General features: G+C 48.5%; 1 protein-coding gene across 8 annotated transcripts in view; it reads right to left on the bottom strand.

Moving 5' to 3' along the window:
* The window catches only part of PABPC1L (poly(A) binding protein cytoplasmic 1 like), a 472,274-nt gene that overhangs the window by 101,302 nt on the left and 350,719 nt on the right, over positions 1 to 20,253 (bottom strand). For 6 of the 8 annotated variants that reach the window (XM_063959585.1, XM_063959583.1, XM_063959584.1 and 3 more), the window contains one exon: positions 2,496 to 2,629. In XM_063959585.1, the coding sequence (XP_063815655.1) occupies positions 2,496 to 2,629 (134 nt within the window). The remainder of the gene's footprint in view (positions 1 to 2,495; positions 2,630 to 20,253) is intronic. The other 2 variants (XM_063959587.1, XM_063959586.1) reach the window with 2 other exon arrangements.

The raw sequence follows: 20,253 nt of genomic DNA on the forward strand, positions 1-20,253 counted from the left end.
ATAAAACTGCACTAGACTAGTAAATATATAAAACAATGCGCGGTCCAAGACTGGATGTATATATCAGAATACTCGTACAATATATTCTGGTAGAGGTACACTTGTTCTTAACTAACACTGTCTTAAAATGACATGTAGAATACTTAAGTGTCTGTAAAATCACAGTGCTGATGAATCAGACGGATTTACAAAGGAGACCTTGCCCTGCAGTCCCGGAGGCCACTCTCAGCTACTGTGAGAAGATGGCGCCCATAGTCTCAGTCAGGGAGTGAAGGAGAGTGTGAGGCAGCTCCAGGGCGGGAACACCAGCAGTAGATGGCGCCTGGAGCTGGAGGAGGGGCAACAGGTCAAGCGCCTTTTTCCCTATGCTGGTCCTCACCACCGGGTACTATGGAGCCTTAATAAAGTGGATATTTTACTATCTGACCTGTGCTCCCCATGCCCTGGTGGATATAGTGGGGTCCCTGCTCTGACACAGTGTCCACGCCAGCGTCGCGATTCGTCTCCTTAAACCGCGACCGGAACGCGATTTAATGGCGGGTCCCGCCTGGGGGACCCTCTTACCTCCTCCCTTTGTAGCAGCCACGCGATCCAGGAGAGCGTCTGCAGTGGTGTGCCTAGGAACTGGAGCGCCTCCGACGCAAGTACCATGGGTACAGAGCCAGCGGGAGTATGCAACGCTGCTGGGGAGGTGATCGAGCCGCAGCACAGTATGTCACATTGACATATGAAGTGCTGCGGCCCTTGAAGTCTTCTATAAAGCTTTTACAGGGCTGCCTAGCGCAGATCCCTTGTTAAGTGACCTGCTCTGCAGGCACTAACTTACAAACTGAGCTCACAATGCCTGAAGGCAGGGTTATAGAGGAGACCCCACAATGCATTCTGGGACAGTCTAAAGCTTTAGCCTGTTGGTGCTTCTGGATCAAGATCCATCACTACACCCGAATGTATAACCTGTGGAACATAGTGTACCCCGATGCAGAAACAATATTAGGTGTTTAAACACAGAAGAGCAGCTAACCACCACACATAGCAGGTAGTAGATCCAGCAATTGAACCCATCGTCTTTTCAGTCTGTCACACAGAAAATGACTGACTTCTTGCCCATGCAACATGCCTAGGATCACCGCACAGAACACAATCATATAGAATGGTTATTTTAGATCCCAAAATCCATAGGAAGCTCATCATTATCAGGGATAACTGGCGATTATTCAAACTATATGTGATGTGTTAAATGTTGTTTTGTTTTTTGACTGAGTTTAATTTTCAATAAAAACTTCAAATAATCTTTTAATTCCCTAATAAACGTTATGTTTTAAAATTTGACGTATGAGGTAGATAGTGCCCCACAAAGAGAGTACTTTTTTCTTTCTATTTGTAATACAAATTAATTAGAACCAGAACGCAGGATGCGTCCTGAACATATACACATCCTCTTTCCACTTTCATTATTAACTCTTTTAGAATCCCCAATTTCAAATCTATGGAAGTTCCCTAAAGGATGTAATAAGATTCATTCCCTTCGGGAAACACCTAGATCTTAAGAGCCGGTGGAGCCCCGGGCGCTTCACTGTCTATGCAGTGATGTCGCACGTGGAACGCAGACATGCGTTCCACCCATTATTCAATCTGGAAAGAAACGGCCATGCGTTCCACCTAAGATCAGCTTTACTGGAAGTGACAATAACAGGAAGCACCGGCCGGTGGAACGCAGGCGTGCGTTCCACCAGGTCGCGGACCCAGAAGTCTGCACTAGCACTGGACTCACCCCCGCTTTAATTATAGATTAAAAACATTAAATATTTAGCCTCAAGGTCACTCCCTTTATTCCGTGGAGCAAACTACCACATTAATCAACCATATGTATGTGAGGAAGGGCTCTAAATAGGAATCGGATGTTAGTCCTAGGCACCCACACTTCATACAGGAAATGATGTAATGAAGCTTTCACTATAAACTTCTCACAAAGAAGCACTTGGTCATTTCCACTGCAGCCACTGAAGTAGTAGGATCTCCGTATTTGCTCCCAGAAGGATATTTCTGCAAGCTTATTTTTTTCTTTATATATACTTTTTTCTACCTAGCATTTTTTTTCCCAGCAATTTGGAATTCTCCAATTTAGTTTTTTTTGGTCTTTAACAGACTCATTTGGTGTCTATTGTGTATGTAATATGTTTTGGCATATGGATATAGTACTGAGAAAGGTGGTGACTTTCTCGGCTACTAAATTAGCTATGCTGGTGGGTAAACTGAGCTTCTGTTCACGGAACTATGTATTGCATCAATGTCTGTCAAAATTTGCAACACACACCAACTCCCAGTATTCAGTGACATTTTGTGTAACTCTGAATATCACGCCAAATACCCCAGGGTGAGAAACTTTTCATCATAACCCTTTACAGTTATTTTAAACAAAACCCAGGGTATTACATGAAATATTTGAGAATACTAAAAGACAATAAGAATATATAAATATAAATTTAATACAGTGCCTGTTGGAGGTGTACCATATTCCCCATTGGCTGTATATTCCTTACTGAGCACGAATACTTGTACTGTGGCATTGTGCGTATGACTGATGGGTTAACTTGGGTCCGAGCGCCAGCTGTCTGGGTGCCAATATTTGCTGTGTTGGAAGAAATAAAAAAAAATTGAAAAATGACACAGAATACCAGACACAACATTTTTTACAGCAGTTATGTAATGAAGTTATTTTTAAACTTTTTTTTATATAATTAGTTTTTTTTTATTACTTACTGCAATGTTGGCTTGCCACAAAAAAATGAAAACAGAACAGACGGTACTAGCTAATAGTTCAAATATAAACTAGTAAGAACTGCTGCCTAGCAGCAGGGGTCAAGCTGCATAAATAAGGGTGGGTAGAGTATACTGTAGGTGTTCATTATTACACATCTCCAATGGATGTGTTGTAATTGTCTGACTAAAGTAAATAGGATTTTAATTACCTACTGGTAAATCCTTTTCTCATAGTCCATAAGGGATATTGGGGGAATCTAGTACGATGAGGTATAGATGGGGTCCAAAGGAGCCAGTGCACTTTAAATTTCTTCAGCTGGGTGTGCTGGCTCCTCCCCTCTATGCCCCCTTCCCACAGGCAGTTATAGGTAAAATAGTGCTTGAAGGAGAAAGGATATACTTGAGAGAAGGAACATAACGAATGGTGAGATTTACACACTAACACACGACTAACAAAAAACAACTAGTAATGGCTGGTAACAAGACAGCAACAGCTGAACAGGTAACCATAGAAGAGATAACCTGCAGAAAAGTCAACGCACCCAATATCCCTTATGGACTACGAGAAAAGGATTTACCGGTAGGTAATTAAAATTTTATTTTCTCTAGCATCCATGAGGGATATTGGGAGACTCTAGTATGATGGGGACGTCACAAAGCTTCCAGAACGGGTGGGAATGTGCGGAGACGTCTGCAGCACCGCCTGTCTAAACTGGGAATCCTCTTTGGCCAGGGTATCAAACCTGTAGAACTTCACAAAGGTGTTCTTCCCCGACCAGGTAGCAGCTCGGTATAGTTGCAAGGCCGAGTCTCCACGGGCAGCCACGCAGGAAGACCCCACCGATCTGGTAGAGTGGGCCTTCAGAGACTGTGGAACAGGTAAGGTTGCAGACACATAGGCCTGTTGGATAGTAAGCCTAATCTAACGAGCACTGGACTGCTAAGAAGCAGGGCAACCCATTTTCTGGGCATCATATAGCACGAACAAGAAATCAGTCTTTCTGATCCGAGACGTTCTCTTGACATAGATCTTCAAGGCACGCACAGCATCCAATGCCTCCGGAGGAGCAGAAGTGCCAGAACTTGACAGACCCACAATAGGTTGATTCAAGTGAAACGCTCTGTCCTCGCCAAAAACCAAGTAGGGACTTTTACACGATAAGGCCCGCAATTGTGAGACATGCCTAGCAGAAACCAGGGCCAACAACATCACTGTCTTCCACGTGAGGTATATGTCTTCTACCATCATCAGAGGTTCAAACCAGGAGGACTGTAGAAAATCCAACACTATATCCAAATCCCAGGGTGCCGTGCGCGGCACAAAAGGAGGTTGTAGGTGAAGTACCCCTTGCAAGAAGAACTGAACTTCTGCCAACACTGCCAATCTCATCTGGAAGAAGATGGAGAGAGCAGAAATCTGGACCTTAATGGAACCCAGACGTAAGCCCTTAGCCACACCAGCCTGCAGGAAATGTCCCAAGTGGAACTCCGCAGGCAGATACATGCGTTCCTCGGACCAAGAGACCTATCTTCTCCAGATAAGATGATATGTGTTTTCACGTCACAGGTTTCCTGGCCTGAACCATGGTAGCAATAACCTTTTTTGGAAAGGCCCTTGTGAGCTAGGATGTTCCTCTCAACCTCCATACAGTCAAACGAAGATGCCGTAAGTCCGGGTAGACAAACGGTCCTTGTTGAAGAAGATCTCTTCTCAGTGGTAGAGGCCAAGGGTCTTCGGCGGACATGTCCAGAAAATCCGCGTACCACGCTCTCCAAGGCCAATCCGGGGCAATCAGAAATGCCTGGACCCCTTGATTCCTGATCCGCTTTAGAACCCTTGGGAGCAATGGAATCGGAGGAAACCGGTAGACCATCCGGTAACGCCAAGGCGACATCAGTGCATCTACTGCCCTCGCCTGTGGGTCCCTGGTTCGTGAGCAATACCAACAAAGCTTCTTGTTGAGTCGAGAATCTATCATGTCTATTTGTGGGCAGCCCCACCGGTTGATGATCTGCTGAAACACACAATGGTGGAGCTCCCACTCTCCCAGGTGGAGATCGTGACGACTCAGAAAGTCCGCTTCCCAGTTGTCTACTCCCGGAATGAAGATTGCGGACATTGCTCTTGCATTTCTTTCTGCCCAGAGGAGTATCTGACACCTCTCGCATGCAAGCCCTGCTTTTTGTCCCTCCTTGCCGATTGATGTACGCCACTGCTGTGGCGTTGTCCGACTGAACTTGGATCGCGTGTTTCCTGAGTAGAGGAGAGGCATGAAGCAGAGCATTGTAGATCACCCGAAGTTCCAGAATGTTGATCGTTAGTAGGGCTTCGTGGGCTGACCACCTGCACTGGAATGGAGCCCCCTGGGTGACAGCCTCCCATCCTCTCAGACTCGCATCCGTCATGAGGAGGATCCAATCCTGAAACCCGAAACTTCGACCTTCCAGTAGGTTGGAGGACTGCAGTCACCATAGGAAGGAAATCCTGGCCTGAGGTGACAGCGGTATTATCCGGTGCATCTGAAGATGTGATACGGACCACTTGCTCAGGAGATACAATGGAAACGCTCTGGCTTCGAACCTTCCATACTGTGTCGCCTCGTATGAGGCAACCATCTTCCCCAACAATCTTATGCAAAGATGGATGGATATTTGCATAGGCCGTAGAACCAGTCGGACAATCTCCTGAAGTGTTCTCGCTTTGTCCTCGGGAAGGAACACTTTCTGGGCCAAGGCATCCAGCAACATTCCAAGGAACAGAAGCCGCTGAGTTGGCTGAAGGTGGGACTTCTGTAAATGGAGGATCCACCCATGGTGTGACAGAAGTTGGATAGCGTGGTCTACATGGAGCAATAAAAGCTCCATGGATCTTGCTTTTATCAAGAGATCGTACAGATAAGGGACAAAACTGACCCCCTGGACCCAGAGTTGGAACATCATCGCCGCCATCACCTTCGTGAACACCCTCAGAGCTGTGGATAGGCCGAAGTGTAGCACCTGCAACTGGTAGTGATCGTTCAGCAGGGCAAACCTCAGGTAAGCTTGGTGAGGTGGACAAATCGGGATATGGAGATAGGCGTCCTTTATATCCAGTGAGACCATGTACTCCCATTCTTCCAGGCACGCGATCACCGCTCGCAAGGATTCCAGCTTGAACTTGAAAACCTTAAGGTAAGGGTTCAAGGATTCTAGATTCAAAATGTGCCTTACCGAACCGTCCGGTTTCGGTACCGCGAACAGGTTGGAGTAGTAACCCTTTCCCTGTTGTTACAGTGGCACTGGAACAATGACTTGGGACTGAACCAATTTTAGGATGGCCTGTTGCAGCGTAACCCGCATATCCTCCAAAGCTGGTAAGCTTGATTTGAAAAATCGTTGCGGAGGGGCACCGTCGAACTCCAGCTTGTAGACCTGAGAAATTAGGTCCTTTACCCAGGCATCCTGGCAGGAGCTTTCCCAGATGCGGCTGAAGTGATGCAGCCTAGCTCCCACCTCGAGATCCCCTCAGGGTGGGTGGGCACAGTCATGCTGAGGCCTTAGTGGAAGCTGAACTGGTGCTCTCCCGAGAACCTGCGATTGCTGGTTTTCTAGTCTTACCTCTTGTGCCTCTAGCCGCATTGGAGGCGCCTCTGGCCCTAGATCTAAAACTGTTAGACCGAAAGGACTGGGTAGACGGTCTCGAATAGGAACGTCAAGCCGGTGGGGCCCAGAGGGGAGAAACATGGATGTCCCCGCAGTTACTTTAGAAATCCACGTATCAAATTCCGCCCCGAAGAGCCAACCCAGCTGAAAAAGTGAGACTCTACACTGCGCTTAGACTCTGCATCCGCTATCCACTGACGCAACCACAAAGCTCTGCGCGCCAACACTGCCATAGCACTGGTCCTAGCATTAATATTGCCTATGTCCTTGAGTCACACAGGACACGTGCAGTGTCCCGAATGTGTTTTAGGAGAGTCACAGTAGTGATCAGGGACATATCCCCTGAGAGGCACTCCTGAATTTGAGTAGCCCACGTATGAATGCCATGAGTCATCCAACAACCTGCTATAACCGGTCTTTGTGATATGCCTGCCGCTGTGTAGATAGACTTCAGTGTAGTCTCTATTTTTCTATCCTGGGGGTTCTTTATGGTAAAGGAGTCCGGAGCTGGCAGTATAGCCTTTTTAGATAGGTGAGAGTCAACAGCCGGGGATCTTCCCAGATTTTCCTGCCTTCAAGAGCAAATGGGAAAGTGTGCAAAAACTTGACACTTGGTATTTTTTTATCTGGATTTTTCCAGGCTAATTTAAACAGGCCATCTAACACCGCAGAATCAGGGAAAGTGACACTGGGTTTGTTATGTGCTAAGAAAAACGACTGCAATGGTGCAGCGTCCTCTATTGGGAGCTTTAACACGTCCCGAATAGCTAGAATGAGGGGTTCAATACCATGAGTAGAAGAGGAATCCCCAGTAACAGGATCCAATTCCTCCCCCTCCTCCTGTGTCTCCTCATCAGAGTCTGAGAGTAAAGCAGGTAACCCACGCTTTTGTGGTCCTGATCTAGAGAGAGGGGGCTCCTTTGCAGCTAGGTCTGCAACAGCCTGCTGCAGTTATATAGTTTTTCTAGCATTAGCAGTGAGCTGAGATGACATATCAGACATCATGGATTATATGGCACATAGCCAGGAAGGTTCTTGACCCCCCCCCCCCATTCCCCTCACTGTGCTGTGAGGATTGACTATATTGTTCACGTGATATGGAACCAGATGTAGAGGGAGAGAAGCTGGTGTGACATACACTGCATAATTGGTGATTTACCATATTTACAGTAAACACTTACATACACAGACAAGTAATCAATAGGAAGCCTGCCTCTACTGTATGTGAGGGGGAGACAGAGAGAAAGGAATAGCACACCCAAGCTAAACAGACCCATTGAGGCTGCAAGTAGTTATATCACAGTGAAACACTGGAGATTTTTGTCCTTTCCAGGACCCAGATCGTGTACAACAGCGGCTCTCCCCCTTTACCACACCCCTGTACCAGTTTTCCTGCGTAGTGTCTAGAGGAGCTGTGGGTCTGCTGCTGCAGTTGTAAGCAGAGGAGGGCGCCAAAACGCTGCTGGTCCCGCTCTGGGGAAGCTCCGCCCCATGTAATGGCACCGGAGTTTCAGTTATATTTATACTGACAAAGTGTCCCTAGGAGTGTAAAAACATCACAGCAAGTGCTAGTTTTAAACACCGCTGCCAGTGTACACAGGGCGGGGGGGGGGGGGTTTGGTGCTATTGCCCGCAAGATACTTTCTTACCTGTCTCAGCCACATGGTCCTGAGTCCAAAAGCTGCATCGGTGCCAGAGCCGCGGAAGTCCTCGCCGCAAGTACAGGGCACAAACAGTGGGAGTATGCGGCGCCGGCGTGGGGGGGGTGAAGTCCTTTTGAGATTCAAAACAAAAAGCTTTCTGGGCTGCCTCAGCATCCTACTGTTAAGTGCACCTGCAACTGCTGCAGGCACCAACTTAAAACTGAGCTACCAGTGCCTGGAGGTGAGGTTATAGAGGAGTGAAGCAATGCATCCTTGGACAGCTAAAGCTTTAACTGTTTGGAGCCCGGAAGCATCATCCACCTCTACACCCCGATGTTTACCTGTGGAAACCCTATGTACCCTGCTGAAGAAATGGAGAATTTATGAAGACAGCAGCACTAGCAAACAGTCACATACAATGCATGAATATACATTTTCAAATGGGCACTTATTCAACTACACAGTACCACAAAGGTAGGTACTGTAAGTAGGAAATCATTACTGTATTACCCATCTCCTGGGAGCGGGATACAGGCAGATCAATGTATGTGTGTGATACAGGGAGACTAGAACCCGGCTTCCTTAGTGCGATATTGCCGCCAAAAAACGGCCATCAGTAACAGATGTCCCAGTGAACACAGCCACACAGTGACTAGAACGCACCACGTGTACTTAGTCTCATTGCGTAAATACAGTTCATGGCGTTAAAAACGTAAAGGAGACTGGCCATGAACTGGGGGGAGGGGCGACCAGGGAAGGGCCTTACTCATCACTGCTAACCTTCACCACAGGGTTCTGCTGCCTCATTAACCCCCAGAGCCTATGATCCCTGAGGTCTAGCGCTGGTGGTCGACTGTCCGGTAGTCTCCAACCTGCGACATAAACACTGCGTTGAATGCAACTTAGACCGATAAGAGATCAAGACGCCTTACCTTCTCCCCATGTTCCGGACGCAGCCTGGGATCGCCAGCGTGGACCTGCTAGTACGTCTCGCTGGCAGAAACACCAACTTCTACGTAACTTCTTGTTGCGACACCAGCGGGAAGTTTTTGGAGTGACTTTAGCAAAACGTGTTTACACATAGCAAAGTCGCTCAAGATAGGGCTATATAAAATATAAAGCTTGTGGCTGTAAAACAGCCATACCGTTTCTACAGCGGTCCGGCTCCTGCCGCACCTAACAACTGAGTTCCCTGGGCCAGGAGGTGGGGTTATAGGGAGGCTGAACAGAGGCATCCTGGGAGCTCAAAAGTTTTACCGTTTGGTGCCCGATCCTTTCATGCCACCTATAACCCAATGTATATCCTGTGGATCTACTGTGGACCCCGAAGGAGAAATTACATATTTGTTTAACCAAAATACTTTATGGAATGCTCATCATCACAGCAACATTTACTACAAATCTAGAAATCTAAGGATGGCATTTCTATAATAAGTACAGTGCAGACTTTTCAGATAAAATACTACCTCTACTTTAACAGTCATGTATTTTATTTTTTAAATACATCCATGAACAAAACTGGAGATAGCAATAAGCTAACATACAGTATCATGAATGAATTTCCAGTGAACCATATATTGCATGACAAAATAATATGTCGTTTTCACCCCTTTTCTCATCATGAAACCATTAATAAAAGTAAAATGTATAGTAGAAAACAATAAAAGAAACTGATTTGACTTGCATCAATACAAAACACAATTTAACACACTAGATCATTAATAGTGTTGCTGAGCCTTCACATGTACAGTACATGTGGTGTAATACTTTTGTGTAAAATCAGGATTTTGGTACTTACCGATAAATCCCTTTCTCAGATTCCACAGGGGCCCACTGGAGCGCAGTTACAATGGGGATATAGTAGGCAGTAATTGGGAGCTGGCACTTTAAAATTCTAACACTGTGGCTAGCTCCTCCCCTACTATGTCCCCTCCAAGCCAGTCTACGTAAAACTGTGCCCGAGGAGAGCTGTAATAAACAAACTTGAAGGTAGAGGAGGTTAACGCCGCCATGTAAACCAGGATAACACAAAACAAACCTGGAACCTAACCTAACAAAAAGGTTAAACTGAACCAAACAAGCAGTCACATAGTGATCTGCAAACTGTTAAGCGAAAAAGGAGGAAACAGCGCTGGGTGGGCGTCCAGTGGCCCCTGTGGAATCGGAGAAAGGGATTTATCGGTAAGTACCAAAATCCTGATTTCTCCTTCATCCACTAGGGGCCACTGGAGCGCAGTTACAATGGGGACGTCCCAGAGATCCCAAAACAGGTGGGAGAGCGCTGAGAGTCCTGTAAAACCGCTCGGCCAAACTGCGATGCAGATGCCGCAAAAGTGTCAAACCTGTAGAATTTGACAAATGTATGTCGGCCCGACCAAGTAGCCGCCCGACAAAGTAGGCATGGAGACCCCACGGGCAGCCCCCCACGAAGGTCCCACAGAGCGCGTAGAGTGCGCTGAAATTGAAGATGGAGGTTCCAGAGAAGCTGCCATATAAGCTTGTCGGATGGTCAGTCGAATCCATCGGGACAAAGTCTGCTTAGAAGCCGGCCAACCACGGCGAGCAGCATCGTATAGAACAAATAAGGAATCTGACTTCCGAATAGTCGAAGTCCTAACCACATAGATCTTGAGCGCCCTGACAACGATCTTGAATCCGGAGAGTCCACCGAGAGTGCCGGAACCACAAGCGGCTGATTGATGTGATAATCAGACACCACCTTAGGTAGAAAAGACATGCGAGTACGAAGCTCAGCCCTATCCACATGAAACACCAGGTAAGGAGATCGACAAGAGAGAGCCCCAAGTTCCGACACCCGTCTGGCTGAAGCCAGCGCCAGGAGAAGGACCACCTTCCAGGTGAGATATTTTATCTCCACCCATTCCAGGGGTTCAAACAATGAAGACTGCAGAAAAGAGAGGACCAGATTAAGGTCCCATGGCGCTGTCGGAGGGCGGAAGGGAGGCTGTATTCGAAGAACTCCCTGAAGGAAAGTCTGAAATTCCGGCAGCAAAGCTAACTTTTTCTGGAAGAAAACCTAAAGAGCAGAGACCTGCACCTTTAGTGAACCCAGTCTTAAGCCTGCCGAAAAACCTGCCTGCAAAAAACTGAGAAGGCGGGCTAAGCGAAACACGGAAGGAGAAAATTCTCGACGTTCACACCAGGCTACATAAGCCGTCCAAATGCGGTAGTAGTGAGAAGATGCGACTGACTTTCCAGCCCGAAGCATAGTAGGTATAACCGTACGAGGAATCCCCTTCCTTTTCAAGATGGCTTTCTCAACAGCCACGCCGTCAAACGTAGCCTGCGTAAGTCTGGATAAAGAAAAAGACCCTGTTGTAGTAGAACGTCCCGCAGTGGCAGGGGCCAAGGCTCGGCTACTGACAACAGGTATAGGGTGGAGTACCAAACCCTGCGTGGCCAATCCGGAGCCACCAGGAGGACCAGAGCGTTTTCGCTCTTGATGCGTTGTAGAACCCGCAGCAACAGCGGGAAGGGAGGAAAGAGGTAAATGAATAGGAAATTCCAAGGAGCCGTGAGGGCATCCACGCCTGCCGCCGCCGGGTCCCTCGTCCGAGAGTAATAAAGAGGCAACTGATGGTTCAGGTGGGACGCCATGAGGTCGATTTGTGGTTTTCCCCACCAGCGGACCAGTTGCCAAAACACCTGGGGATGGAGTGACCACTCTCCCGGGTGCATGTCCTGTCGGCTTAGATAATCGGCTTCCCATTTGTCCACTCCTGGAATGAATATCGCCGAGAAGGACAGAGCATACTCCTCCGCCCAGAGAAGGATGTTGGTGACCTCCCTCATCGCTGCACTGCTGCGAGTGCCGCCCTGACGGTTGATGTACGCCAACGTCGTGGCGTTGTTGGACTGAACTCTGACCGCTCGACCGCGCAGCAGGTGATGTGCCTGAAGTAGGGCGTTGTATACCGCCCTTAGTTCGAGAATGTTTATAGGGAGAGCGGATTCGTGGATTGACCAGCGCCCTTGAAACCGACGTTCCAGGGTCACTGCCCCCCAGCCTCGCGTCCGTGGTGAGGAGAGTCCAATCCCACACTCCGAACCGCCATCCATCCAACAGATGTGCCGACTGTAGCCACCAGAGAAGCGATGACCGTGCCCTTGGAGATAGCATCACCCGCTGAAGAAGGAACAGATGAGATCTAGACCACTGATGTAGAAGACACAGCTGAAACGGTCGAGAGTGGAAGCGACCGTACGGAAGAGCTTCGAACGCTGCTACCATCTCTCCCAGAAGGCGAATGCACAGATACACCGACACCCGACGGTGTCGAAGTACCAACCTTACCAGTGTCTGCAAAGACAGGATCTTGTCTTGAGGAAGGAAAACCTTCTGACGGACTGTGTCGAGAATCATCCCCAGAAACAGCAGCCGTTGTGAGGGGCATAAGTGAGATTTCGGTAAATTCAGGATCCACCCGTGTCGAATCAGAAGGTCCTGCGTCATCCGGATATTCTGAAGCAACAGTTCTGCCGAGCTTGCCTTTATTAGCAGATCGTCCAGATAGGGAACAATCGTCACACCCTGCTTCCAAAGTAGGGCCATCATGACCGCCATGACCTTTGTGAACACTCTGGGAGCAGAAGAGAGACCGAACGGAAGGGCCTGAAACTGAAAAGGAGCGTCCTGTATCGCGAACCGGAGAAAAGCTTGATGAGGAGGCCAAATGGGAACATGTAAGTATGCATCCTTGATGTCTAAGGACGCCAGAAACTCGTTTTGCTCCAACCCCACAATAACAGACTGGAGGGACTCCATCTTGAACTTGAATACTCTCAAATACGGATTGAGATCCGTCAAGTTCAGGATTGGCCTTACCGAGCCGTCCGGCTTCGGTACGAGACACAGGCTTGAAAACAATTGTTCCACTTGCTCCAGACAAGGTAGAACCCCAACTGCCGCATATTTCTATTAGATGGCTCCCTCAGCCAGGTAGCCCCAGGAAACGGCAGCTTCTTGGACTAGCGATACATCGAGGGGTATACCCTTGGAGAGGTCTGATATCATTTCCTGCTATCTGTAGGGAAAGGATAGAAGAACAAACAATGTTTGAAACCTGAAAGTGTGTAATCGGATGTCTCCAGGCCGCCGACTGGAGCATATCCATCTCATCCGAAACTGGACAAGTCATTGTCATTTCTTCATCGGCGCCGAACTCCGCGGTACCTGAAGTGTCAGATGAACTGCTGTACAATGCGCCTCGATATCCTGAGATACTGGTTCAGACTCCACCGAAAACCGACGGCATCAGTATCCTGGACATCTCTCGCCTCCTCCAAGAGGGGCCACTCATCCGCAGAGTCGTGGAGGTTAGCAACCTCCTTATAGAAAACTGGAGAGGAGAAATGACGTACAAGGTCTCTGGTTAACAGTGACATTACCTGCATAAGCCGAGCTGTTCAAACAGGAGCGCCCTGCAGCTGCATTGAGGGCTGAGCAGATGGCTCCACCGCACAATCCACACCTAACAGGGAATTCTGACCGTTCCAGGTGATACGTTCAGTAAATGAAAGGAAAAAAGGTGGGTTAAAGAAGCGTAGCCCTATGTAATGTATGCACTATAACGTGCAGTGACAGATACGTTCCAAATAAACATTCTGGAGCAGCGGAGACTTGAACTGGTCACTGCGGGACAGGAGTATTAGCCACTAGGCTATAGGCGCTTTAAAGTAGGCTTTTGTTGTCAGATGTCCCCGCTACTAGCGTACTGAGCCACAGCGGCTATTTTGATATCACCCACATTCTCCAAAATACAAACAATATTATTACCAAGTGAAACAAAGGAATAATAAAGGGAAGACAACACCCGCCCTGTATGGAAAATTTGATGTGACGAGGTGAAATTATGTGGGACGTGAATCCAGGTCCGTACCTGGATGTCCCTGCTATTATAATAAATTGTGGTGGAGGTGTGAGCCGCAGCCGGCTGTAACTGTCCCTAGCCCCTTGGACAATGGGGCACTGGGTATAAGCCCTGCCACCCCGCTATGGCGCCTGGTGAAGTTAGAGCGAAGTATTATCAGTGTCAATGTAATAGATTGTACTTATCACTATTACCTGTCTCTCTGAAAAACACCTTCATCGCAAGCAGCGGTATCCGGGTAGAGGAAAAGGCCGCCAGCGCATGCAGAGCCGCCGGGAGCGGAGGACCTCCGGGAGTAAGCTCCGCCCCCCACATTATGGCGCCCATTTTAAATTTAACAAACTCCAGCGCAATCACAGCAGGGAGCGGGCAATGCTGAAACCGCCGTGCAGAGCGGGACTAAGCTCCGCCCCCCCGCTGTGGCGCTCAATTCAAAATTAACAAGCTCCAGCGCCAACGGTGCGGGGGGCGCCGCATTCCCGCTGTGCAGAGCGGGTCTACATCCCCCCCCCCCCCCTCCTGCTGTGGCGCTTAATAAAAAAAAAAACTGACAAGTTCCAGCGCCATCGGAGCGAGGGGCACCGCATTCCCCCGCCGGCAAAGTGCCGCCAATCCCTCTGTGCAGTGCGGGATTAAGCTCCACCCCCCCGCCATGGCGCCCAATTTAACTGTTAACTCCTCCAGCGCCATCGGAGCGGGGGGCGCCCCGCATCCCCCGCAGGCAAAGCGAGCCGCGGCCGGGGGATGCCGAAGCCGCTGTAGGGAACAAGCTCCGCCCCCTCCGTAATGGCGCCGAGCTTGAAACTGAATAGGCGCCTCTGTTATTTAGTGGAGGGAGCGGGGGGGAGCGCAATGTGCAGAGAGCAGGTTTTGAATCTTCGCACAGATTGTGATCATCAGTGAGCAATGTCAGAATGACACCCCCCCCGGTATCTGTATAATCACATACACAGTGTATTAGTCAGCGGTCCTAACTATTTGGCTATACCTGCCACTCTCAGCAGTCAGCAACTTCAAAGTGTATCTATAATAAGAACATAATAGGATCTTACTCACCGCTGCTGACTTCTTTGGAATGATGGAGTGGCCCCGACACGCGCCGCACGCAGCGGTGTCCGGCCACTTATACTCACTGCTGCCCGCTGCCAGAATCTTCTACCGATGGAGGGGCCCCGACACGCGCCGCACGCAGCGGTGTCCGGCCACTTATACTCACCGCTGCCAGAATCTTCTGCCGATGGAGGGGCCCCGACACGCGCCGCACGCAGCGGTGTCCGGCCAGTCTCCGGAGAGCTAGCGTCTCCTTCAGCCGGGGCCCATCCCGAGCCGCACGCAGCTGCGATGGGACCCCGCTGGCAGCCTCCCGCGGTGCAGACTGGCAGTGGCAGAACTGCCAGTCTGTGTGTGTAAGAAAGAATAATAAAAAAATAATAAAAATAAATAAAAAAATCTTCAGAGAAGAGCCAAGTGACCAGCTCACTCAGGCACTAAAATAAGACTGGGTTGGAGGGGGGACATAGTAGGGGAGGAGCTAGCCACAGTGTTAGAATTTTAAAGTGCCAGCTCCCAATTACTGCCTACTAGATCCCCATTGTAACTGCGCTCCAGTGGCCCCTAGTGGATGAAGGAGAAAGGGGGAAAGGAAGCAATGGTGGCATCTCTTGACCCCATCATGGCATGATTCTGTAGAATGGCATTACCTATCGGATTTTCAATGTCTTGGGGGAGTTTGCATATATGGGTATGACTTATCTTTCCAGCAAGCAACAGCATTTTATCCACTTCAATTCTCTCCTCCTTGATCTGGGCGTACAAACAATTACTGAATTAACAAAAGATCCCAACAAAGAGGACACTATTCTCACCGTTGTTGAAGGGTAACCCGAACCAAGATCTAAGTTAAATGTCTTCTAAGATTGGAATGCCTATTCAAATAGAACTACTTTCTGGGAGAAGTGGGTAGGTCACATAGGGACTAAAGGCTTAAAGGTGCTACCAACTGGTTTGAGTTAGAATGTAGGGTCAAATACCCATAGAGAGGGGAAAGAAAAGAGAAACCAGTTATAACTAGGGTGCACACAACCCAAAATAAAACTTTAATTTAAAAATATAATCTTTATTATAAATTCATTAAAACCCCTAATGTTATATCATAACATGTTATAATATGTTATTCAAGTTATCTGACCTACTGAAGGTGTATGGACTATGCCTAAATAAAATCTGCCTAAGGGGCTGGTCATTCACTACTGTTAAATCATTTATGCCCAATAAACAAACACTCAAGCCTAGTCCAGACTGTAACAGTGTATCTCTGAATCACGTGACCCACTCTGATAGAGGATTCACTCTGATACATGAGAATAATACACTGGGAAACTGTCATAATGCCTAATTATCAGCATAACATGTGATGATTGTCGCATATCGGTTTATATTTAAGAGGCAATGTCATACTTAGACATCTATCCTTATTGAAATATGCCACAGCCTGGCAATAAATGAAAGTGTGAATAGATGACATACTGTAGGGTGAAATAACCATTATAAAAGTGACAATTCCACTTCCTACCTAACAGTGTAAAAAATAAGAATTTACTTACCGATAATTCTATTTCTCGTAGTCCGTAGTGGATGCTGGGAACTCCGTAAGGACCATGGGGAATATCGGCTCCGCAGGAGACTGGGCACAAAAGTAAAGCTTTAGGACTACCTGGTGTGCACTGGCTCCTCCCCCTATGACCCTCCTCCAAGCCTAAGTTAGGATACTGTGCCCGGACGAGCGTACACAATAAGGAAGGATTTTGAATCCCGGGTAAGACTCATACCAGCCACACAAATCACACCGTACAACCTGTGATCTGAACCCAGTTAACAGCATGATAACAGAGGAGCCTCTGAAAAGATGGCTCACAACAATAATAACCCGATTTTTGTAACAATAATTATGTACAAGTATTGCAGACAATCCGCACTTGGGATGGGCGCCCAGCATCCACTACGGACTACGAGAAATAGAATTATCGGTAAGTAAATTCTTATTTTCTCTGACGTCCTAGTGGATGCTGGGAACTCCGTAAGGACCATGGGGATTATACCAAAGCTCCCAAACGGGCGGGAGAGTGCGGATGACTCTGCAGCACCGAATGAGAGAACTCAAGGTCCTCCTCAGCCAGGGTATCAAATTTGTAGAATTTAGCAAACGTGTTTGCCCCTGACCAAGTAGCTGCTCGGCAAAGTTGTAAAGCCAAGACCCCTCGGGCAGCCGCCCAAGATGAGCCCACCTTCCTTGTGGAATGGGCTTTTACAGATTTTGGCTGTGGCAGGCCTGCCACAGAATGTGCAAGCTGAATTGTACTACAAATCCAACGAGCAATAGTCTGCTTAGAAGCAGGAGCACCCAGCTTGTTGGGTGCATACAGGATAAACAGCGAGTCAGATTTTCTGACTCCAGCCGTCCTGGAAACATATATTTTCAGGGCCCTGACTACGTCCAGCAACTTGGAGTCCTCCAAGTCCCTAGTAGCCGCAGGTACCACAATAGGTTGGTTCAGATGAAACACTGAAACCACCTTAGGGAGAAAATGAGGATGAGTCCTCAATTCCGCCCTGTCTGAATGGAAGATCAGATAAGGGCTTTTACAGGATAAAGCCCGCCAATTCTGACACGTGCCTGGCCGAGGCCAGGGCCAACAACATGACCACTTTCCATGTGAGATATTTTAACTCCACAGATTCAAGTGGTTCAAACCAATGTGACTTTAGGAACCCCAAAACTACATTGAGATCCCAAGGTGCCACTGGAGGCACAAAGGGAGGCTGTATATGCAGTACCCCTTTTACAGACGTCTGAACTTCAGGTAGTGAAGCTAGTTCTTTCTGGAGGAAAATTGACAGGGCCGAAATTTGAACCTTAATGGACCCCAATTTTAGGCCCATAGACACTCCTGTTTACAGGAAATGCAGGAATCGACCTAGTTGAAATTCCTCCATCGGGGCCTTACTGGCCCCGCACCACACAACATATTTTCGCCAAATGCGGTGATAATGTTTTGCGGTTACATCCTTCCTGGCTTGACCAGGGTAGGGATGACTTCATCCGGAATGCCTTTTTCCTTCAGGATCCGACGTTCAACTGCCCTGCCGTCAAACGCAGCCGCGGTAAGTCTTGGAATAGACAGGGTCCTTGCTGGAGCAGGTCCCTTCTTAGAGGTAGAGGCCACGGGTCCTCCGTGAGCATCTCTTGAAGTTCCGGGTACCAAGTCCTTCTTGGCCAATCCGGAGCCACGAGTATAGTTCTTACTCCCCTCCGTCTTATAATTCTCAGTACTTTTGGTATGAGAGGAAGAGGAGGGAACACATACACTGACTGGTACACCCACGGTGTTACCAGAGCGTCCACAGCTATTGCCTGAGGGTCCCTTGACCTGGCGCAATACCTGTCCAATTTTTTGTTTAGGCGGGACGCCATCATGTCCACCTTTGGTTTTTCCCAATGGTTTACAATCATGTGGAAAACTTCTGGGTGAAGTCCCCACTCTCCCGGGTGGAGGTCGTGCCTGCTGAGGAAGTCTGCTTCCCAGTTGTCCACTCCCGGAATGAACACTGCTGACAGTGCTATCACATGATTTTCCGCCCAGCGAAAAATCCTTGCAGCTTCTGCCATTGCCCTCCTGCTTCTTGTGCCGCCCTGTCTGTTTACGTGGGCGACTGCCGTGATGTTGTCCGACTGGATCAGCACCGGCTGACCTTGAAGCAGAGGTCTTGCTTGGCTTAGGGCATTGTAATGGCCCTTAGCTCCAATATATTTATGTGAAGTGATGTCTCCAGGCTTGACCACAAGCCCTGGAAATTTCTTCCCTGTGTGACTGCTCCCCAGCCTCGCAGGCTGGCATCCGTGGTCACCAGGACCCAGTCCTGAATGCCGAATCTGCTGCCCTCTAGAAGATGAGCACTCTGCAACCACCACAGGAGAGACACCCTTGTCTTTGGTGACAGGGTTATCTGCTGATGCATCTTAAGATGCGATCCGGACCATTTGTCCAGCAGGTCCCACTGGAAAGTTCTTGCGTGGAATCTGCCGAATGGAATTGCTTCGTAGGAAGCCACCATTTTTCCCAGGACCCTTGTGCACTGATGCACTGACACTTGGCCTGGTTTTAGGAGGTTTCTGACTAGTTCGGATAGCTCCCTGGCTTTCTCCTCCGGGAGAAAACACCTTTTTCTGGACTGTGTCCAGGATCATCCCTAGGAATAGAAGGCGTGTCGTCGGGATCAGCTGCGATTTTGGAATATTGAGAATCCAACCGTGCTGCCGCAGCACTATCTGAGATAGTGCTACCCCGACTTCCAACTGTTCCCTGGATCTTGCCCTTATCAGGAGATCGTCCAAGTAAGGGATAACTAAAACTCCCTTCTTTCGAAGGAGTATCATCATTTCGGCCATTACCTTGGTAAAGACCCGGGGTGCCGTGGACAATCCAAACGGCAGCGTCTGAAACTGATAGTGACAGTTCTGTACCACAAACCTGAGGTACCCTTGGAGAAGGGTAAATTGGGACATGTAGGTAAGCATCTTTGATGTCCAGAGAGACCATATAGTCCCCTTCTTCCAGGTTTGCAATCACTGCTCTGAGTGACTCCATCTTGAATTTGAACCTTTGTATGTAAGTGTTCAAGGATTTTAGATTTAAAATTGGTCTCACCGAGCCGTCCGGCTTCGGTACCACAAATAGTGTGGAATAGTACCCCTTTCCCTGTTGCAGGAGGGGTACCTTGATTATCACCTGCTGGGAATACAGCCTGTGAATGGCTTGCAATACTGTCTCCCTGTCTGAGGGAGACGTCGGTAAAGCAGACTTTATGAAACGGCGAGGGGGAGACGTCTCGAATTTCTTGAGACGGGCCCCCACCGTGCCTGAGACCGCTTGTAAAGCCCCAGCGTCATGCTGAGGACTTTGCGGAGGCGGGAGAGGGCTTTTGTTCCTGGGAATTGGCTGTTTGCTGCAGCCTTTTTCCTCTCCCTCTGCCACGGGGCAGAAATGAGGCGCCTTTTGCCCGCTTGCCCTTATGGGGCCGAAAGGACTGCGCCTGATAATACGGCGTCTTCTTAGGTTGAGAAGCTACCTGGGGTAAAAATGTGGATTTTCCAGCCGTTGCCGTGGCCACCAGGTCTGTTAGACCTACCCCAAATAACTCCTCCCTTTTATAAGGTGATACTTCCATATGCCTTTTGGAATCAGCATTTTGGAATAACCCTCTTCTGGCAGAAATGGACAGCGCACTTACTCTTGATGCCAGTCGGCAAATATCCCTCT

Source organism: Pseudophryne corroboree, chromosome 3 (assembly GCF_028390025.1).
Source record: "Pseudophryne corroboree isolate aPseCor3 chromosome 3, aPseCor3.hap2, whole genome shotgun sequence".
Taxonomy (NCBI): domain Eukaryota; kingdom Metazoa; phylum Chordata; class Amphibia; order Anura; family Myobatrachidae; genus Pseudophryne; species Pseudophryne corroboree.